Below are 24,168 nucleotides of genomic sequence, written 5' to 3'. Positions count from 1 at the left end.
AAGTAAGTTGGCAACGCAAAGGCCGAAAGATGTAACAAATAATTTAAATATATTTAGTTTAAACAGAAACATAAATAATTACGTTTTTAAATTCTCAAAAAATTTATGTAAAAACTTTCATGTTTTYAACCCCTGAAATCGGGAAATTAAATTAAAAAATTACCCCTTATCCTATTACATTTTGCTATGCAAAGTCTGAAAACAAGCGGTTTTTTTTCTCATTTATGCCTTCAGAAATTAATAAAAATTAAAGTGCTATAAGAAATGTGATCATATTTTAAGAATAAAATCTTGTTTTGTTTCTGAGTATGCGATTTTTTTTCTTCAAAATGGCAAGTTATATGAACTTTTTTTTTGATAAAAATTGATTACAATATAGATAGTCATATTCATTAGATCATACCCTTTGTAAAAAAAAATATTTTACAGTGAGTTGCCATTTAAACACATTAAAAATTTTGCACATGTCAAAAACAAAATTTCAAAAAAATTTATTCATTCTTATATTCTGGTGGCTCGTGGTTTTAAGTAAGTTGGCAACGCAAAGGCTGAAAGATGTAAGAGTAATTCATTAACAAATAATTAAAAAAATATTTTGTTTAAACAGAAACATAAATAATTACGTTTTTAAATTCTCAAAAAATTCATGTAAAACTTTTATGTTTTAAACCCCTGAAATCGGGAAATTAAATAAAAAAATTATCGCCTATCCTATTACATTTTGCTATGCAAGGTCTGAAAACAAGCGGTTTTTTTATCATTTATGTCTTCAGAAATTAATATAAATTAAAGTGCTATAAGAAATGTGATCATATTTTAAGAATAAAATCTTGTTTTGTTTCTGAGTGTGCGATTTTTTTTTTTTAATGGCAAGTTATATGAACTTTACAATATAAATAGTCATATTCTTTACATCATACCCTTTGTAAAAAAAAGATTTTACAGTGAGTTGCCATTTAAACACATTAAAAATTTTGCACATGTCAAAAACAAAATTTCAAAAAATTGTATTCATTCTTATAAAACGTCACATTTTTATAGGTCTTTATCATTCATCAATTAGTTTTTCCAAAAAAATAAATAATTTAAATAAAAAATCAAGAATTTGAAAAAAATTACAAAAAATTAAAATTTTTGTGAATTTGTTTTTAAAAATTAATTTTTTGAAAAATAAATGTTAGTAAGTTATTGAACATTACGTGCTTTATTTAGAACAATTTATTTATGACGGTAATTGGTTATTTTTATATTTAATTTCCATGAAATCACTACTTTCGAGGAGTGTATGTATGTACTATACAGCACCCTGAAAAAATTTATAATTCATCGATTTTTAAACGTCCGTCCTGAAACTGTTAATATTAATTCATATATGTACTAATTTATTATATCTAGTATTTCAAAAAAAAAAATCGTTTTAATATGTTGATTTGTGTTCTTATATTTTTTTTTGCTACGATTTACTTAATTTTGTACATCCCTGTTTTTCAATATACATTGAAAGAAAAAGAAACGGAGAAATATGTGTTCACCTATTTTTATCCATACTATAACATATCTCAAATTTACAAAAATCGGAAACAACTAGATTTAAAAGTGATCGTTTTCACGTGTAATTACCTTTTAATGTTGTCAACTTATTCAAATTCTCGTCAAAATGGCTCATAGTTTTAAAATAACTTGGGAACATCAGATTAACGCAAAGGCCGAAAGATTCTTAATGTTGTCAACTTATTTAAATTCTAGTCAAAGTAGCATCTGGCTTTGTAATTAAGTTGGCAACGATTAATCACGCAAAGACCAAAAGATTTTTAATGTTGCCAACTTATTCCAGTTCTAGTCAAAGTAGGTAATGGTTTTGAAATAAGTTGGCAACATGAGATTAACGCAACGGCCGAAAGATTCGGAATGTTGGCAACTTATTCCAATTGTGGTTAAGTTGGTAACGAACAGAAAATTTGTTTCAATGTTGCCAACTTATTAAGTCATGATCATGATAGGCTATTGATACGTACCCTCTCTGGATGGTCCTCTGGCATGCCCATGAGGGCGTTTTCGGCCCTTGCCAGGCGCCCCGACAGCCCCAGAAGCAGACTCGTGATCTTGCCCACTTCCTCAATGTGTAATCTGAACTTGTCGGCTTCGTGTGGCCTCGCCAACCTCCGTATATGAGCCTCAACATTGTCGCCAAGTTCGTCGTTGATTTTACATTCTTCTGAAACGACCAATTGTTCCGATCGCAAGACTTCAAGTTTCCGGTCCAATCGGTTAACCAACTCCTCCTGAAACGGTTATATACAAACCGGTTCGGTTTAAAACTCGGTTCAAATACCTTTTTAAGTGTGAGATCTTTGGTATTCTTGACGATATGACACTGATTCATGTCTTGACTATACCTAGTTAAGAATTTAGCTTTTGGCTCGGATATGGTGAAGTAGGTTGAAGATCCAGACAGGGGACTTGTCGGCTCTATTAAGGAACTCATAGGGGACGTCGTTGAACTAAATTGTAAAGTTTGGTTAAAATAAACTGTCATTATAATAAGAGTTACCTTATTTTAGTGGTGGTGGCAGGAGTGATTGTGGTGACAATCGGCGGGGGGCTACAACTGGGGGTGTTATTCCTACTCCTAAATGGCGAATTGACCGGCCTTGGTCTCGATGTAACATCAACCCTGAACAACCCTTGAACATAATCTGTCGGTTTCTTGTAATCAGGTCCTGGCACTAGCAATTCTTTCAACCGGTCGGAAGTTGGCAAATGATTAACAAAATCTTCACTCAACTTCTCACATTCGATTTCCTCCTGCAACTTCTTTCTAGTCGGGAGGGGAGTTGGGGGAAGTTCGTCTTTTTCCGTCTGTGATGACGCATCCGTCGTCGAAGTATTGACTCGCAAAACAACTTCCGTTCTTTGAATCAACTGCAACCCCTCAACCACTTTCGGACACTCTTCTGCTTTCTTGGGGGAGGGTGGAGGTGATGCCTCAGGTGATGTTCTCAAAGGGGAGAGTTTCATGGGAGAGAGCGATTGCTTGATTTTCGGCGAAGGGGGAGATTCGTGTGGAGAGACCGGTTTGATGTAGGATGCCAGCAGTGGAGGGTTTGATAGATTCGTTGAGCGGAGTGGAGTGAAGGGTGAGCCTCTGGGAGGTGTCTTTGTTGGGGATTCAGGAGGGGACTTTTTGGGGCCGTTTTCGGGCAAATTTAGGCTTGTTGGGCGGTATTGAGTGTAGATTTTGGCGTTGATGGGGAGGACGTCAGGTAGTACCACCATCTCTTCTTTTTCCAGCGTTTTTTTACTTTTGTCGTTTAGGGAGGATCTTCGGGACAGGTTTGTGTTGTTGTTGGTTTTGACCAAGTCTTTGGTCGGTCTGTTGATGGACCAGACTGGCTCTTTCGTCGATTCGGTAATTGTCTCGTTGAGAGTATGGCCGTTTGGTGACATTGTGCGTTTGTAACTGCCCGTTTCTGAGTCGGGGACTATTCGGTCGCGGCGCGAGGCCAAGTAGGAGGCCTTTGACTGGCTCCTGAAACGGAAAAAGTAATTTAATTTTAAAAACACTAAGAAATATTTTTGGTCAAATTTACTAAATTTTTGTGACAAAAACAAGCGATTTTTTGCCTTGAAGTGATTTTTGTGTTACGTTTTCTAATTTATTTGGTTTCTCAAATTGCAACCTGCTATAGTTGATATTTCGACAAAAACAAATTTAAAACGTATAAAAAAATACAACTATCTAAACTGCAAAAACAAAAAATCTTATTCTTCCTCTACACTACGGTTTTTCGGGATTATTAAATTAATAATTACTGAAAAAAATATTTCACGTAAAAATAGTATAATAACAAGCATAAGCCTCACTTTTTGAATAAAAATAAAGTAGCTACCTAATTGTTACGTTAAGAATCAAAAACTAAGAAAAACAGTAAAAGTTCACTCGTAATGTTGTAAAAAAAATGTCTTGAAAGTAAAAACTTGAAAAACGAAAATTTTTGATGAAAAATGTCTATGCCGTTTCAAATACACATTATTTCCTGTGTTTTTCATAAAATTTATCGAAATCATAAGTACAGCGTGTTTCGTAATTTTAATATGCAACGAAAATGTTTACTAAAATGGAATTGTGAGATATGAAGAAAAGCCTTCGACTGGCACTTAAAACACAAAGAGTGATTTCACTTTCAAAAACTTATAAAATTTACAAGAAATTATATTTGGAATTTGGTTTTTTTGTGTTTTGAAGTTTTCAAAGTTTATTTAGTTTCTCAAATCGTAACTGTTATGTTTTTTTTCGACAAAGACAAACTTTTTAAACTTCTAAACAAGACCCACAAACAAAAAATCTTGTTCTCCCTCGACACTTCGGTTGTTAGGTTTGTCAGGATAATTATAAATAATTACTGAAAAATGTAATGTAATGTAAAAAAGCGTATCATAAAAAGCATTAAGTTTTAATTTTAATATTAAAAATCAAAAACTAAGAACAGAGAAAAGCGAAGAAGTACCTTTATGAATTAAAATATAAAAAATCTGTTTTGGAAAAAGTGTCGAAAAGCCGTTTTAAAAACATATAAGTGATGTACAACATATAAGTAACATATAAGTGTTTTGTACAAAAATTTTTCAAGGTATTTAGTAATTTTCTTATAAAATAAAAATTATTTCAGAATATTTTTACTTGATGTGATTGTTTTTCAGGAATTTTATACTTGTAGTAATTTGGATTTTTTGTTTTAAAATTTTCAAAATTTATTAATTTTCTCAAATTGCAACCTGCTATGGTATTTTTTGGTGGAAAAAAAGAGATTTAAAGATTAGGACTAGTTTTTCACGATAATTAATGAGATAATTACTAAAACAATATTTTATGTAAAAAATCGTAAAATAACAAACATAAATCTCCACTTTTGAATGAAAATTAAATACCTACCTAATTGTAATGTTAAAAATCAATTAAGAAAAAACAATAAAAAGCAAAGATGTAACTTTACAAATGAAATTATAAAAAAATTTCACTCATAATGTTGTAAAAAATGAAAAATAAAAAAAATTTGAAAAACGTAATTTTTGATCAAAAGTGACTAAAAGACACTCATTTCCAGTGTTATTCATAAAATTTACCGAAATCACAAGTACAGGGTGTTTCGTAATCTTTTTATGTAACGAAAATTATTTCAAAATATTTACTTGAAAATTCAAAATGAGATTGTTTGGCAGTATGAAGAAAGGCTATCGACTGGCTCTTGAAACGAAAAGGGTGATTTAATTTTTAAGAAATCTAAGAAAAAATATTCTTTGGTCAAAAATTTTTCAAGAATTTTATATTTGAAATTTGTATTTTTGTGTTTTAAAGTTTTCAAAATTTATTTAGTTTCTTCTCAAATCGCAACACATACGCTCTTTTTTTTTAACAAAAACAGATTTAAAATTTACAACTTCCTAAATAAGATCCAAATACAAGAAAATCTTGTTCTCCCTCTGTACTACGGGTTTTACGTTTTTCAGAATAATTACAAATAATTCCTGAAAAGTTTCTAAAAATCGCAACGCACATACGCTATGATTTTTTTTCCACAAAAACCAACAGATTTAAAATTTACGACTTCCTAAATAAGACCCAAAACAAAAAAATCTTGTTCTCCCTCTATACTACGGGTTTTAAAGAATAATTACAAATAATACCTGAAAAACATTTTATGTAAAAGAGCGTATAAGAATTTTCAACTTTTGCATTAAAATTAAGTACCTACCTACTCAATGTTAACTAAGAAAAACAGTAAGAAAAAGAAACTTTTGATGAAAAGTGTCTAAAACCATTTCAAATGTAGGTTCAAGATTTTTTCATAAAATTTTTCAGAATCAAACAAGGTGTTTAATAATCTTAGTATGCAACAAAAATTACATATTCAAAAATATTCACAGAAAAAGAATTGTTTGCGATTGTGATATTTACATTGTTGCGAAAAAAAATCAAAAATTTTGAAAAATTCGTTCCTAAGGCGAAGTGAAAATCTGTGCCTACCAAATGGCATGTGGTAATAACAGTTTATCGCCTTAATAGCAGTCTTGGAAAATTTCCTTACGCTATGTTGTTTTATGTCATTATTTCATATCCTAGTTGAATACGTAATATTTTTTACTTTCTTAAAATGACAACTGATTTCGCCAAAAATCAATCAGAGAGAATGTGTGCATAAATTCTCTTCCTTGTCGATTTTTTTCCGAATTATTTAAGACTACTCGCCTTTGACACGCTTGAGTGATTCGTTACATAACACAACAACAGCCTTGGTTGATAATTGGACCCGATCATTTTTAATTAAATTTTTAATCTGGGTCGCTTATCGTATTGATTTCTATCTCCCGGTGTACACACCATCTGTCTTTGGCTGGCATTCCAAGTAAATTGTGGGGCGAGAAGAAAGTCGTCGAGCAACATAAAAACATAACTTGTCTATACAATCATTCAAATCAACGATATGATAATTTATTATTAGATGCAATTTTCAACATTTCGATCGGAATTGGAGAAATTGTTCCATATGTGTGTGCAAAGAAGACTTGACATTTGATATATTTCTTGGGCAATCCTTCTCACACAAAAATTAGAACACAATTCACTTTTTTTTTAAATTACACAACTTAGCAATTACAAAAGACTCGATTTTTTCGTATCATCCTCCCGATAACGTTTGTGGGCTTCAATGCCCCTATTGTTCACCCAACAATGGACCTTTATGATACTCAAAGTCAAGGGCACTTATTGCAAACGTAGATTTATCACAAGTTTCGAGCATTTATCATAGTGTTAGAATCGTGTTATCGTTTTTCTTTCACGACTTGTTATTTCTATCCGGTCTGGTGCTTCGGATGCATTCTTTGAATTGCTAATTTGAAACTTGCAGGATTTTTTGTCTGAATCGAGAAAATGGTGAAATTGATGAGTGAGGAAGCGGATAATGGAAAGTCTTGGGTAAAATAGGAAAATTGAGACTTGCTCTGGTTTGTTTGTATTGTTGTGCCGGCAATAAATCTCAGATAAGATTATGCAAGGATTATTATTATTATTATTACAATGGGTGATAATAATTTATGCGAGATGAGTAATTAGAAAAATGAAAAGATTTGCAATTTCTTTATTTGGTTTTTACAAAAATACCACAAAAGATCTAGAGCGAGTTTAAAAAACGCAAGAAATTTTGAGTAAAGGAGTCCTTGAAATACCTGAAGGAAATTGAAAATGAAATAAACACACATTTTGTTGAATCAGATAAAAAACTTTCAGTGTTGAAAGATTACATCTTCTGACAAGAACTAATTAATAGGCTTTTCAGAATGGAAATTATAGCTACACTAATTTCATACCTAATGAGAAAAGAAATCCATTTGACAAAAGAACAAAACCTATTTAAATATCATGTTTAATAATTATGTTCTGAATAATGATCCACAATAGAAAAATATAAACTTTCCTTCCTCACATAAACAAAAAAAAGTTTGTTACAAAATTGGTGCTATTACAAAAAACTTAAGGGGATAAAAAGGTAAAACATAAAATAGTTATATTTTTTGTATAGTCGTATAGTTTTGTAATTTTTTAGTTTGTAATTTTAATTCTCTAATAGATGTGCGATGTCTTAATAGTCAAAAGGAAACTAGATTAAATTTTGACTTTTCAAATTGACATTACCAATTGTCACATCAATCCCTAAATCGACTAAAGTAATTTTTTTTGTTTCAAAATAGAATAAAGAGGAAGAACTACAAAAATATATATAAAAATTTCGATTCATGAGACCTTGAAGTACGTACTCATTCTTTGAAATAACTCGTGGCTTCGCCACTCGTTTTTTAAAATTGAATTCGTACTTCAAAACTGATCCAATAAATTTTTTTTTTGGATGTACTATTTTAAGTGGTACATATTTTAGTAGTGAATTATTTAAAATATATTTAAAAAATAATCAAAAAAAAACAAATTAATTCATAGTTTTTTTTTTTGATTTACTGAATTTGAGTCTCATTACCCCAAATTATGAAATAAAAAACACTATAAAACTCCTGTTTTTACGGTATATACCTCTTACTCTCTAAAGATAGTGCTCTCTCGTTTTAAGTAAATTATTAAAATACGTAATATTTTTTTATTTTAATTTAAAAAATGGAAAAACAAAATAGAATAACATAAACGATGAATTGATCCATTTTCTCAAACGGGAAAATAGAAAATTTAAGACATCTTTGACATTAAAAGTGATTTTAAAGAATGCAACGTTGCTAAAAAAAGTATAACAACATTTTTATTTATCATATAGATTTTCAATTATTATTGTGTTATACAGAGTGATTGACGAATAACCTTTAACGCAATCTTAATTAATTTTGAAATTATTTTAAAAACTTTCACCATGATTTAAGCATCCAGTTTTTCTCAGATGATTGTCAACGTTTTTGGTAATCACTTTGTATAATTTACAGTTCTCTAAATTCTCTACAAAGAAAATATAAAAAATATACAGTACCATTCAAAAAATTGTTAAAAAAATCTTAAAAAAAACAAAGTTTGTTAAGATATAGGGTCGAATATTTTTTGAGTCACTCTGTATATTCTTCGTTGAGTGTCTAATTTATATGCAAATTTCGGTCCAATTTGCCCAATGGCCTACTTCACAGGCTATTATAACGAAATTGATGAAATCTTAGCTAATTAGCTGTTAAAATCAATACTTTTAACTCTTTATTGTCATTTTCACTTTTCGAGACGAAAGCGAAAATTTCCTGTGCTACAGTGAGAAAAATCAACTTTCCTACACTCTAGTGAAAAAAATCGCACATTTTTCGTAAATCGATGTCAATATGTCGCTGTTAACACAAATCTCGTTCAATTATTCCACTTCCAATGCACTAACTAGGTAAGTGTTAATTCAGTGTATTTATTGGCGACCATATCGGTGGCTAATAAAAAATCATTCCGGCTTGTTTTGGCGTTAATAGTCTCCGTTGATAGATTCATTTCGCAGTCTGCGGTTTCAGTGCCGAAATAACTTTATTATCGCCTCCTAATATAGAAATCAGCGACCCGATCGGAATAAATTTACGACCTCAGTACCAATAAATCGATTCAAGATTTCGTTTGCACGCCGCACATAAATATCAATCTTGTGCAATTGAAGCATTTTTCCCATCGGTTTATTGTTTTATAATTCAACGCCATGGTGTGTTAGTCACTGATTTGTTCGTAGCGGTTCTTTGTTCATTTTGTTGTCATCCAGGTGTCCTGGCGAGGGTCACAGGGTCGGCGATTTCTCTTCGCGAACGAACTACATCACCGGTAGCGCCCCCAAATTTGACTTTTTTACGCAAAATGAGAGAAAATGCCGTCGAGCAAGTCGGTTTAAAATCGTTACATTATTCATGAGGCTTGAAATAGACGTTTTAGCACCGGATTTGAGACGGAACAAATGGCTATTTTTAAAGGTTTGACAAAACACACTGGCATAAACATTTGATGGGAGGTCCGATCAATCAATCACCAAAGGAATAATAAAAATATCCGCCAAAAACGCATTAACCTAGAACAAAGGATGTAAAAACATTCAAACAATTCTTTGAGAATCATTCTGAACACATTCATTTGATAAAAAAAAAATATAGAAGGTTTATAAAAGTTGTATCGTAGCTTTGTTCAGTCAACACTCTGTATAAAAAGACATTAACGTCGCATTGAAGGTTCAATAAAGTTAATAAAAGTAATAACGAGCTTTATTAACAAACGCTGTAAAAGGATAAAGAAATCAAAGACTTTCACGATATAAAACCAAAGCATTCATTATTTCTTATTATTTTATTTTCTCAATTTAATAATCTTCTTCAGGATGGTAATAACACTAATAACATATTGAATCCGTATTCATTTTCGTTCTGTCTTCGTTTCATACAAGTTTTTCAGCCTATTTTATTTTTTTCATGTGAATGTAATTTCGTGATCAAAATTAAAACATTACATGAAATTATCACGCAATTTACAATATTACTCCTAAAAAATACCATTTTTAATGCTTTGAGACTTTAATAATAGTAACAGTTTTCTAAAAATTAATAAAAAAAATAATAATAAAGCGGCTTTATTGAATTGTAAGTACAAGTAAATACAATTCGGGAGGCGAAGTTTAGCAACTACTATTCATATTAACAACAATAAAAATATTAATAAAATATTAATAAAACAAATAAACAGAAAAGTAAAATAAAAAATAAAAATTGAAAAAATAAGCACAAAACTAAAATGAAAAATTGCATTAAAGTTTAACTAAAATTAAGAAAAACTACTTAAGAAGAAATACAGGTAATAAAACAATAAAAAAACAAAAAGCAAAAGTAAAAAACTATCTGTTCGAAAAATGTATTTTTATTTTTTTTGCGAAAATTGTTCATTGAAACACTAAGATCACAAGAATTGTATAACTTTATTGTATTGTAGGAGAGAGATCTTTTAAATATTGATTTTTTTCAAACATTCAGATTTATGACCGAAAAATAATACTATTTTTGAAAAAATGTTCTATTTTATATGCTAATACAAAAATTACTGGGAAAAATTTTCATCATTTAAATGTTGCTAGCTTGTAGAATTTTTTTCCAAAATTTTGAAAATTTATCTTTCTGTTTCAATTCTTCCGTCATCTCCATTATTATAAATAAAAATATTAAATTTTGAGCATTTGTAAGGAAGGCTTTACTCTGTCGTCTGATTATTTTGAAGTGCATTTGTTATACCTACAGTGTTTCAAAACTCGCGCCCCAGATTAAAATGCCATGTTAGGTAAGGTACCAGAAACATGAAAAAAATGTTAAAAAAAATATAGTATTTTTTTTCATATAGTTCAATAAATTATTTTGATTTGTTGCCATTTTTCTCTAGTTGACAGGATAAAAATTACCAAAATCGAAAGTGAGGTTCTTTTAACATTTATTTGAAATTTGAATTAGAGAAAAATAGTTGCATTGACTGGGGTTTGAACCTGCGGGCCTTATGTTGCTGCGCCACCACGCCCCCAACCAGTGTCTTTGCTCTTCAACATAATCATTCAACCATAAAATTTTCCCAAATTTTATTTCTCGCGTTTATACAACAGTTTATGCACATTTCTGAGAATCTTAAATCTCTAGATTGTACAGGGTGGTAATTAAAAGCGACCAAATTGTGTCATTAATGTAACACACTACATTTTTATTTATTTTATCGCATTCTATTGTCAATTTTCTTTTTTCATGTAATTTTTTCAATATACATTTTTTTAATATTACACACTTTCATTGGAGAAGATTGAGCTAAATGCTGGTAATTTTTCTAGCGCCTAGGAGTAAAGCACCTTTCGCGCACCTTAATTTCTCCCGAGTCATTCACCGAAAGGTCTTCTCGTCCGCCCATCCACCCTACCCCTCTTTCCCCTACACACCTAACATTACCCGTTCTATATGACACGATTCCGAAGAATGGCCATTGCAATAAAACAAATTGTACCACGAATCGTGCACCACAACACAATGGACGTGAACCATGTCATTCAACATATACGCGAAGAAAAAAAAAACATTGACGAAAGGTGATCGCGGAAGTAAATTGTGCGGGTGATGTCTCGCATTTATTAATTTGCGATGGGCTAAAATATCATTATTTTCACTTTTGTGAAATCGAATGGTCACTTTGTCGCTTAATTAATTGCTTAATTGTATTCGGAGACCGTTAGGTGTTATCGGTTGCTACATACGCGAGACTAATTAATTGACTTATCGCGAGAATTATTCATTTTAATTTGCATCCAACACTAATTACAAATGACGTGGTTTGTCGTTTTGTTGTCTTGCAGAAAATCGAGATATGTTTCTGCGAATGCCACTTCTTACATTCCTTTAGGTGTTTTTCGATCATCTCTTCCGTGGTGGTAAAAACTGGTCAAGATGGCAAAAATGTCAGCTTTGGCATAGAAAAGTTGAGTTTTTTCAAAATGACAATCTAACTGTATCCACATTTTTATTACGTGGTTTTAATAGAGACAATAGTCCATTCAATTAATTTGGATCAGAAGTAAGACATCAAATTGTCGACTTGAATGTCCAATTTAAATCAACAGTGCTACTAAAACGATTATCTTTCGATATCTGACGCGACAATTCAAATAAAAGTCAATTTATTTTATAACGGCTTTACGTAAGCAGAAACTTGGAAGTAATAAATTTACTCAACTTTGTCATACTACGGTCAAAACAATAAGCAAAAATGAGTCAAAACACTTTGAGTGAAGGTCAACGAGACGATTTTGACCGTTGTTGGAAGACTTGTTTAACGTTCATGAATAATATGGTGTGTAAATCAGCGTTCCTTTTGTTTTTGGAATTTTTTATTAAGGTAAAGCGAGGAGAGTTGGACTAGGGGGAGAACTTTGAAGCTTAGAACCCTCCTAGGGCTTCAACTATTATAACAAAATATTTCAAAATAAACGATTTATTTTTAAAAGTAGCAAAATGTTGAATGAAAAAAATTCAAAAAAAAAACGTCTAATTTAGCACTATTTCAAGTCACATTTAAAAAAATCAACGTATTTTTATACTCCTAATTTATAATTATAAAGTCTCGACCAGTACTAAAAAATGCTAGAGTAAAGTCGGGAGAAAAGGACTTTAGAACTTGGAACCTTTCTAGGGCGCCACTTTTCAAAGCAAAATGCTTAAAAAAAAATTATTTTTAAATTTTGAAAAAAAAGTTATAGTTATAGGCATTTATAAAAAATCAATGAATTAAAAAGTTAATGTCTTAATGACAGTTTCATGAAAAAATGTTGCAAAAATTATACGAACCCGTCCTAAAAAAAATGTTAAAGCAAAGCCGAAGGAGATAAGACTTTACAAAATATCGAAAAAAACGTCTAATTTAGCCATATTTTAATCTAAACATTAAAAAAATCAGCGTTTTTTTTTAAATTCATATCTCAAAAAACAGTTTCACAAATAAAAAGTTGTATAAATTATAAAATCTAGTATAAAAACAATGTGAGAGTAAAGCCGAGAGAGATGAATGTTGGAACTTAGAACCCTTTTAAAGCACCATCTTTCATAAGAAAATGTTTTAAAACAAATGATTTATTTTTAAAATTTGAAAATGCCATAACGTGATAAACAAATTTTTCGCAGTTTTTTGTTAAAAGTTTGTTTAATACTGAAAATTTTGAAAAAAAACGTCAAATTTAACCCATTTTTCAATAGTATGAAAATTAAAAAAATCAATATTTTTTTTAAAATTCATGTCTTAAGGCGGTTCCAGTCTTTAAAAATGTCAATACAAAGCCGAGAGAGATAAACTTTGAAACTTAGAACCCTCCTAAGCCCCAATTCTTGAAGCAAAATGTTTTAAAATAAACGACTTATTTTTGAAACTTGAAAACCTCACATGATAAGTCTAGTCTCGATCAGAACTAAAAAAATGTTAGAGTAGAGTTGAGAGAAATGGACTTTAGAACTTGAAACCCTTCTAGGGTGGCACTTTTCAAAGCAAAATGCTTTAAAACAGACGATTTATTTTAAATTTTGAAGATCTCATAACATGACAAAAATTTTGAACTCATAACATGACAAAAATTTTAAAAAAAAAAGCTATAGTTATAGGCATTTTTAAAAACCAATAAATTAAAAAAAAAATCACGTCTTAATGACGGTTTCATAAAAAAATGTTGCAAAAATTATACGAACCAAAATGTTAAAAAAATGTTAAAACAAAGCCGAAAGAGATGGACTTTAAAAAATATCGAAAAGAAAACGTCTAATTTAGCCATATTTTAATAGTAATAAACATTAAAAAAATCAACGTATTTTTTTTGTAATTCATATCTCAAAAAACGGTTTCACAAAAAAAAGTTGCAAAAATTATAAAATCTAGCCTCGACCAGTACTAAAAACAATGTGAGAAAAGCCGGAAGAGATGAACTTTGGATATTAGAACCCTTTTAAGGCCATCTTTCATAGGAAAATGCTTTAAAACAAATGATTTATTTTCAAATTTTGAAAATCTCACAACGTGATAAACAAATTTTTCGCAATTTTTTGTTAAAAGTTCGTTTAATACTGAAAATTAAAAAAAAACCGTCAAATTTAATCAATTTGTCAATAGTATGGGAATTAAAAAAAAATCAAGTACAAAAATTATTGACCAACCCTAAAAAAATGTTAATGCAAAGCCGAGAGAGATAGACTTTGAAACTTAGAATCCTCCTAGGCCCCAATTCTTGAACTTGAAAACCTCACAATATAAAAAAAATCGAATAAAAACGTCTAATTTAACCCATTTCAATAGTTATAAAAACATTAACGTAATTAAAAAAAAATATTTCAAATGGGGTTCAATAAAAAAAATTGCAGAAATTATAAAAAAAATCTACCAGTCCTAAGAAAAATGTTAGAGCAAAAAAAAAACATTCGTGGTTTAATAAAACCCTAACTTCTAGGTTTTTCAAAATGTGGCCCATCTGTCCCGGACTTACCCTATCTCTTACTTTGCTTTGACTATTTTTCCGCATAAGTTTTATCAAATAATAAAATAAAAAGTTATTTTTTTCAAAAATAACTAGTTGTAGGTCTAGTCTCTACATTGCGTATCGGTGTTTGTTTTAAAAAAAGCTTTTCCAAGCGTATTTTTTAAAATTTTACATTAAAAGTTCCAAGTTACACTCAGAAATTTTGTAATTTTTATAGTAGTTTAAAAAAAATGCAAGAGTGGCTCAAATTCGGTTCAAGGTCGCAAGGTGTTTGCAGTTTATTATTCTACTTATTTGGCAACCGAACACCTTTAAAATATCCCCGACTCTACTTAAAAAAGTTGCGACTTAAATACTTGCCTTATTTTAAATTTGAAACAACAAATTGTCAAATTCATAACTAATTACATCACTTCATTAATGAAAAATCACGGAAAATACACGAATCGTATTCAACGCGTCTTGAACGACTGAATCACAAGCGCTCGAAATAGATTTTTAAATCAAAATAACGCATATCTTTACAAATAGCAGCTACAAATATAAATAAATGAGTACGGGAAAATAAATATTTGATTACTTACATTTGGTAGTGAAGGCTTTTAGTCGATCGACACGCTTTTTATTTATAAATCGAATTAGTTTTAATTCAATTAGGTGAAAATTGATCGCAAATGGCAGCTGCAAGAAACATGCTGCTGCACACCTGGCGGCCTTAATACCATGAGGGGTGGTTTGGTCACGTGCCCTCAAGGGTGATGGATAGAACCGCTCACGAAAATTTATTACATTGTTACCAACTTGCATTGTGTGAAGATCGCTGAACAATGTATGGTTTTAATTAAGGTTGAGGGAAATATTATATCTTGGGAGAAATTATCTTGACACATTTTACTCCATTTTTTAATACCGCAAGTCACAAAAATGTAACTAGTTAATTAGAACGGTGAATGATGATTCATAGAGGCGTGAATAATGTTGAAAGAGATAACAAAATGTGGATATTAATAGCTGTCGAAATAATGATCAGAAGAAAGTTTAAATGAAGTTACAAGGTACTTAGTTATAAATCAGCTTTCTGTATGCACTTCATTTTTATGTTTAATTAAGTTAGCTGTTTAAAGGAAAAGTAAATTTGCATTGACTCTATATGGAATTTGAAAAATATGCATTCTAATTCTCAACACGACTTAAAACAATTAAAGTTGATAAAATCAAAAATTACGATGCAGATTTTTGGAGATTTCGATGACATCAAAAGTCAAATTAACTGGTTTTGTGTTGTAAAATGTTAAGAGAAATCGAAAAAGGCAGGAAAAGGAAAAAGCACGGTTACTTTACAATTTTACGGTATCTTTAACTCGTAAAATCGTGTGATTATAATAATGACGATTTTGTAAAAAAAAAGATTCAAAGCAGTTTTAAATGCCCAATTTTGGCCTCTTGAACCAATTTGATTACACTATAACTGTAACAATGTTTGTACCATGTATTGTATATAAGAACAGTTAAATTAGATATAACTGAACAGTGTGTTTTCTCACTTGTTAAAAATTTGCATACAAAATAAAAATATGTATGATTATCCCTAGTTCACGTCTGGCCTCAATTTTACAAAAAATCATTTTTTAAGTAACTCAAAATTGGCCGTAAAGTAGTACTTTTCCGGCCTCATATGTCATTATTTTTTTCATCTAATGATTTTTGCAATAACGCTGTATAACAATGACTTTTTGATTGTCATTTTAATTTCTATAATACCTTGTTTACGCATTCGTGTATAAAAATGAATTTTTACGCACTAGTACCTAACTCATTTTTACAGCGAAAAGAGTTAAAATCGTTATTTATCTATTATAAAACATCTTATTTTAAATACATTGCAAAATAAATGAATATTTTATCCTCTTCTTCATATTTTTGCAATTTATTACATAAACAGTTGTTTTTCATTTCTTGTAATTTTACGAAAATTTTGATCAATTTTGTTACTTGTTGTATGGATAAAGCGGATTTTTTTTTTGATAATAAAAACTACTACTAATTTCATGTTAAGTTTTTATCCTTTGAAAACCAAAAAAAAAGCAAAACATTGTTTTTTTTATCAGTAGAAACATCTTTCATAATAACTTAGGTATACCAAAAGAGATTGTGTAAATTTTATACAAAAGTTGAACTTTTAAAAGTTTGGACTTAAAATATTATTGCTTCTCACCTGAGACACTCTGTATTGCAATAAATTTTTTTTAAAAAACAAAAATTCGAAAAAATTTATTCTTCATCAATTAGTTCTTCCAAAGAAAACTTTGTCAAAATACTAATATGTTTTTCTTTACAGTTTTTTAGAAATCCTTAACTATTTTAAGCTAAACTTTCATTGGTTTAGTTTTTGAAATAATTTTATATTTCTGAAATTAAATTTTCGCCACTTAAAAAATTAAGAAACTTGTAAAAAGATAACTAAATGAAAAAGGAAATTAAACGAAATTCGGAAAAAATGATGAAAAACCCCTTTGCAATGGGCCAATACGTCAGGATTAGAAATCTCTCATTACAAAATCTTGTTTATTTCTTGTTTTATTGAGATCACGACAAGGTCAAGAATGCTGGATATTTGTGAATCACTAACTAGATTTTATATAATCCTGAAGCAACTTATGTTACAGTTGCTATTTCAGGATCGTAAAAAATGAAAAATGTGGTAAATCAGTGAAATTCCTTCGATTAGTTTTACCATTTCTTGCAACCATCAGGAAAAGAATGTTTTCATGTGATTCCATTGTGATTTAAATTTGTGTGAAAGTGGGTATTTGAACATTTTGCCCACATGGAAATTCCTCGAGAATGTTCATTGAGGATTAGTAATTTTCCCCGGAAAATATCTTTATTATCTTGTTAAAACAACTCTGACAAATTTCGTTGTCATTTGCAATTACAAAATGCATTAAATTTATTCGTGCTCGTTAAGTGGTACTTAATGCAGTTGTTGCCACACGTGCCTCTTTACCTTGCCCTCTTTCGATTTTTTCATTGCACAACTTTTCCCAACGTTTCGAATTTTCACCAAGAAAATGACGCAGGGAGTATTAAATCACCCGAAAAAAACCCACCAGAACCTCTCGCCGTCTGTCGTAATTACCGTTTATTTTTGTAGTATTGCTTAGTAAGAGTTGGAAATACATTATTAATGAGTTATTATTAGACGACACTTGCACATATGCGGAAGAGGAGTCCTATTGAGAAAAAATTCGCCAAAATAATCAAAACGAATAAATAATATGTTGACCCCAACTTTCTCGCTTGCGCAACGGCGAATTCTTCTCAAAGACGGAAAAAAAAGCGCGAGTACTTCGATGGGTGGGTCGTTATCAAGGTATATTACCCGTTGCAACGTTCCACTTAAGTAGCTGATAGCACGAAATTAAAAATTCACGAGTCATTCACCTTTGTGTTGGAGTCTTGGACAAGAATTGAGCAAATTTTCATGGATTGGAAATTATGATTTTGTAGAACTCAAAAATCGCATTTTTGGCTTTTTTTAGATATTATTTCTTCTGAAAGCTAAGAGTATAGCCGAAAAAAGCCTGGTTCCATATTTGTGTACTTTAAAAACGTCAAAATTTAAAGTTAAAAACTTCAAAATCCTAAAATCTGATTAGTTGTTCATCAAAATTGAACCAATCACGTAACGAATTAAATTTGATTGCAATCAAATATTTATTTCGGCTTCTATAAACCCACCCATAGACAATTTTAAAATTAATCACTTTTATTTTTTTAGTTTTGCATTAGGAGTCAAATAGTACATAATATTGTGAAACTTATTATTCACCACAACACCTAAATTAAAAAAAATCCCTATCATAATTTCATCTCATTGTCTTAAAAACCTAATAAGCAAAAAAAATTCTAGAAAAATAACATTTTCGCTTCTTTAGAAAAGTACAAATTTCACAGCTATATATTTTTTTAACCGTAAACGTCACAAAAGTGACCACTTTTATGACTAAATGTCACAAGTAAAAGCCATTGAGTAAAATTCAATTTTTGCGCCTAAGCGTTTTTACTTTTACCATGACATGTTGTTTCTTGGGCTGCTTCAGCAATTTCTAGAAAGGTACATTGCAGATCATCGGCATTCGACATTTTGTACTACTAACTGCACTAGTTAAATTAATAAACATGAAAATCTGTACACAAATTGCGATACTGACGCGTGACGTTTGTTATAATTTCATTGCAAAGCGTCCTGATCATTTTGTTCATTTACTTGCTAATGATAGTGTTGCTCTTTACTCTCAATTTAAATACGTTTGCGGATATAATAGTATATGTTATTCGGAGTAAAAGTGAGTTTATGTGGCTAAGATGCAAACGTTCAGCTTCGCCACATAAACTATCACTTTTACTGCTAGTAACATAATATACTATTTTAGTACTGGCAAGAAAAGTCTCTACAATTTTTGCAGCTTTTTTAATAAAACCGACTTTAAGACATGATTTTCAAATTCCAAAAATAAATCGTCTATTTTAAAAATATAGTGACTTTCTTCATTTATTTTATAAAGAAGTGTTTTCTTTAACAAATTTAGTTCTATAACAATTAATAACAATGATTTTTTCATAGTTTCTTTTTATTTTTTTCTTAAGTATAAAAACCTTTTTGGGCGTGCTGTATGCAAAAAAATAATGAAAGGCGCTTTCTCGCAGCACTAAAAGAGCATATTCGTATTGTGCAATCGCCGGGAAATGTTGAGGAAATGCATGTTGCAAGCGTCTTTGCTTTCGCTCTGATTTATTCGCAATTTGGTCTCGGTAAACAAGCAAGAAGAATCGATTCGACATTGGAAACAATTCAGATCAGTGATCCGGCTAAAAAGCGTCGATTCGGTAGAAATTAACTGTTACACAATACTGTTAATTACCAAGTATGGATTCTGGGTTACCAACAAAAAGGCCATTTCTTATCACGGTGACGTTGTTATGACATTGGCGCAGATGATTGCGAATTCGCGTGATCATGTAACAACTAATAACTTCCGCATAGTCTGATATGCTGCTCCAGCTACTGGTTCGGAACACTTACTTCCAATTTTTCACCAATTTTCTCTATTTGGATTCTGAGAGGTCGCTAAACTTGAACATCGGAAGAAAATTTCACACGATTTTTCGCATCTTTGCACCCACACAGAGATGTTGTTAGATTAAGTTAGGATGTCTTCAGGCGCGTTGTAATTATTACAGTTTCTGAGATGGACGATTGGCAATCGGAGCAGGAATTGGCATAAACTACTGCGGAATTCATATTCATGCCACTTTTATTTCTAATAAACATACTCCACAATAATTTCCGTATTTTGATTACACGCATTTACATGAAGCGGTTTAGGGCTTCTTCCGGAAGACCTGCAGATGATTAAATGTGCTAACAATACGTGTTTTGAAACACAACAAGCTCTCTCATAAATCTTTGAAAAAAAAATCAACTTCAAGTAGGTCAAAAGGTAATTATGATTTGGTGTTTCAACAAAAAGAAATTGATACCTTTATTTTTCCCTTTTTTAACTTGTTTTATTAGTGAAGTTCAACAAGTAAAGTAGATGAGGTCTAAAAGAGGGGCGAGCGGCAAAGCCGCGAGCCCCCTACAAATGTTGACAAAATCTGATAGTGTGAGTTTCGAGTTATTAAATCTACGATGTGTTGACGTAATTCAGTGAACAATAAATTTTGTTCCATTGAAAACTTTTTATCGTCGTTGATAAATAAAACTGAAACACTTTCCAAGTTGAAGAATGACGAAGGTAAACAGTCGAAAATGCATTGTTTACATTCCTCCTCCTCTTAATTTTCTCCAATTTCGTATAATAGACGGAAGTTGTTAAAGTGCTCAAGTTCAGGCGAACCGGGATCTCGCGAACGTTAAAATTTTTCTTTTGAAGAAAATGACGGAACAAAAGCCTTTAATTGGTAGACAACATGTGGAGAGGATACTAAACAAGCATTAAACTGTGGCCACAAGCCATCAAAGTCGGTAATTACAGGAAAGAAAAACTCCTCGTCTCGTTTACCCCTCACTGCGAGTTTCAGGATGATTTTTTCGTGAAAATGGGATCAAAGTCAACGACCCAAAAGATGCGTTTCTGTTAGAAAACTGCAAAATCGCACGTTTTTGTCAAAGCGGCGAGAATTTATAGATTTCTCTTGATGCATTCTCCATATGATGATGCGGGTAAAAGTTAAACTTTCTTTTAATTGACTTTGTCGCAAATAGGGAATAATGTGGGGGTATTTGTTACTACAAAGGGTGAAAGTACCTTCGTATCCGAAATTTGTTGGTACTCCCGAAAACCATTTTTACACAGCACTGAAACTACACACGCACCAACCGCTCCGACTTTTAACTGTCAACTGTTGCAGCTGAAGCGTTTACCTGCGAAACGTTCGCGTCCTCCCACTCGACGAAGATGGGGAGTTGGGAGGACAACGCGAAAGAACAGGACCAAAGATTGACCCCGAGCTATAGTGAAAGGGAGGTACTTTACTGGCATGGGCTCAAAACTAACCATTTGATGGTTGCACCGGTGCAACACACTTTTTGCATTTGAAAATTTCAACAAGGGACCACACTTGGGTATATCATGTAACAAAGTGGCGCTCAAAAGTTTTGATTAATTGATGAATTAGAAAGCCTGGTTTGATTTTTTTCTTGCTGAATATCGATCTATTTCTGATTCAAGCATTCCGTAATTTATCGTTTCTATTGTGGGAACGTATTACTTCCTTGAAAGCACTGCTCCCCACTATTAATCAAATTCCAGTAACCACTTTTAATCAACTAATGAGAGAAATATAGATTTTGTTATTTGTTTGTTTTGCAACAAAGTGTTCGAGATTAATTTTTCACAAACTGTGTGTTTTTACAGCGGCGCTGATGGTTTTATGAGGAAATTTGTGAGCAACTACTTCCTTATTTCTCACCATGAGTGAACAAAATAAAACCAAGAATTCGTTTTTAAAATCTTTAAAAATATTCTAATGTATTTGCAAACGCCACAAAAGTGACTAAATGTCAATATAAACCTTTCAGCCATAGGGTAAAAATTCTATTTTTGCGCCTAAGCGTTTTTACATTTACTTATTATATTTTTGAAATTTACCAATGTTTCGCTAGTTTAGCAATTTCTGGAGAGGTACATTGTCAGGATTCGTCATTTTGCACTACTAACTGCACTAGTTAAATTTATAAATACTTTCGAAAATCTCAACACAAAGCGTTGTTCATTTACTTGCTGATTAAGTGTTGTTCTTTTCCTGAAAGCTAATAATAGTTTAGTCGAAAATCGCCCAGTTCCATATTTGTGTTCACTCTTTAGTTTAAAAACATCTCATCAGAATTACCTACTTGTTTCACACACTTATAAACATTTTTAAAATTAATCTCTTCTTATTTTTTTACTTTTGCAATAGGGGTTAAATAGTAAATAATATAACAATTGTGAAACTTATTTTTCACCACAACACCTAAATTAAAAAAAATCCCTAGCACAGTTTGATTTCGTAGACAAAACTTAATAAGCAAAAAAAGAATTCTAGAAAAATAGCATTTTCGCTGCTTTAGAAAAGTATAAATTTCAAAGCCATAGTTTTTATCCACCAACGTCACAAAAGTCTCCACTTTTATGACTAAAAGTCAAAGTAAAAGTTTTACCTTCCAACAATGGAGTAAAATCCTGTTTTTGCGTCTAAACGTTTTAACTTTTACCAATGTTTAAACAATGTTGTTTCTTTCTTGTTTCATTCGCTGCTTGAGCAATTTCTGGAGAGGCACATTGTAGATCATCAAACATTTGACATTTTGCACTACTAACTGCACTAGTTAAAATTATAAACGGAAAATCTCAACACAAATACCGATAAACAAGAATAAAAGAAACAGAACAGGAGTATTTGTTTTTTACAAAGAATTAATTCAAAAAAAGACGTAAAAAGTGAATTTGTTACAAAGAAAATGAAGATGGGGTAAATAAAAATATTCTTCACGTCCTCTTTTGTTTGTTTTGGTTTGAGCTGATTTTATCTGAACCATAATTGTGTCAATTGACCCAGTTCTAGTGCTTTTGTTCAAAAGAAAAACTGGTTTTTTCCTAAAATAATTCATCAAAGATAACCAAATTAGAGTTTAATAATAAGTATTTTTATTATTTTCTCTTAATTCAAAAATGGAAATAGAATGTTAATAATGTTTAGTGACATCATCAATATTTGTAAATTAGTTTAAAAACTTAATTAAAAAATTGCTAGAATTCCATTTTAGTTCATTTACACGTTGATAAATTTCAAACAAACAAATCGCAAAAAACTAAATCAAACTCAAGTTTCCAATTAATTTGTGTCTTCCGAAATTGAATATTTAATTGCTTTAATTAGCAACTGTCGTTTCCTGCGTGTTTTCTGGCACGAGTGGCCAGAAAAATTCAGGATTTTGGATCAGTGCAAGAAACAAAACCTTTGTTCGCAGTTGAAGCAAAGTAATGTGTAGAAAATTGAACAAATAATTTACCCACAGAGCGGCTTTTGTGTTGAACATTGGAATTTATTAGTTTGAAAACCCGGTAATGAACACAAACCGAAAAGTTAATAAACTTCCTGATCGAAGATAAACGATTTTGTTGCGTTGTATAATCCTGCAGTGAATCCATCACAGTCAAACGTTGGCAATGTTGTTGATGGTGTGCAAGCAGCACTTTATTTATCACACACAAATAATCTATATCAGTAATATTTTGCATAAAAACATCCCTCGTATTAAATTACAGCCGCTAATGCTGCTGGTATATTTAAACGTCCTTGTTAAACGCCGTCATCGATTAAGCGGCAGATATGTCTTTGAAAATAAATCCCTAAGATATCAAACCCCTATAATTAGGTACAACAGAGGGGAAAAAGAATCAAAAATCGATCGAGACTATAAATAATATGTTGGGAGATAAAAAAAAAACAAAACTCCCTTGCATATACAATTATTCTAATCTGCACCTGCACGAATACTAAATCAAGCTTCCAGAGCAATTATTGGACGCTTGCCAACTAAAACAACTAAAAGTCCTAAAATAGCAAAACCGTTTAAAGCATAAACCCTTTTATGAAGCAAAGCAGTAATAAGATTTCAGTTTTGATAACCATTTTCGTTTTTGGACGTCTCAACCACAACCAAATCTAGTTTCTTCGTCCTTGTCAAAGTCGAAGTGGTAACGGTAAGTTGATTACTCTGGTGTAGAGTTAATTACATTTGAGGTGTGTCAGAAAGCATAATCATATCAAAGCAGTGGCGGCTCGTCAGGGGAGGCAGTGCCTCCTAGTGAAAATAGAAGTCAAAATAAAATATTTCCTAGAAATTTAACTTCGACTGGAACTTTGAGTGGGGCAGGAGGCAACCCCGCCTTTTCCTATTAATCCAATAGGAATTAATTTTAATTTAATAATTTTTAACTAAAAGTAAAACACAAAAAAATATTTTTTTGGCCATGTTCAAGTCGTGGTGAGGAAGCATGGTCTAAAACTGTGGTATGACAACTTAAAAAAAATACCGAGGGCAATAGAAAGACACACTTAAAGTCAAGAACATACATATGAGTAG

The 24,168-nt window shown here is 31.0% G+C and overlaps 1 protein-coding gene across 3 annotated transcripts in view; it reads right to left on the bottom strand.

The window, feature by feature from the left end:
* The window catches only part of LOC123003793 (protein Shroom), a 157,034-nt gene that overhangs the window by 1,803 nt on the left and 131,063 nt on the right, over positions 1-24,168 (bottom strand). For all 3 annotated transcript variants that reach the window (XM_044396790.1, XM_044396798.1, XM_044396808.1), the window contains 3 exons: positions 2,552-3,529; positions 2,333-2,501; positions 2,016-2,282 (listed from right to left, as the gene is read on the bottom strand). In XM_044396790.1, the coding sequence (XP_044252725.1) occupies positions 2,016-2,282; positions 2,333-2,501; positions 2,552-3,529 (1,414 nt within the window). The remainder of the gene's footprint in view (positions 1-2,015; positions 2,283-2,332; positions 2,502-2,551; positions 3,530-24,168) is intronic.

The sequence above is a fragment of the Tribolium madens genome, unplaced genomic scaffold (assembly GCF_015345945.1).
Source record: "Tribolium madens isolate multiple individuals breed KSU strain unplaced genomic scaffold, Tmad_KSU_1.1 Scaffold_11;HRSCAF=98;Tcas5.2_LG3b, whole genome shotgun sequence".
In the NCBI taxonomy this organism is placed as follows: domain Eukaryota; kingdom Metazoa; phylum Arthropoda; class Insecta; order Coleoptera; family Tenebrionidae; genus Tribolium; species Tribolium madens.
This window is presented reverse-complemented; position numbering and strand designations above follow the sequence as displayed.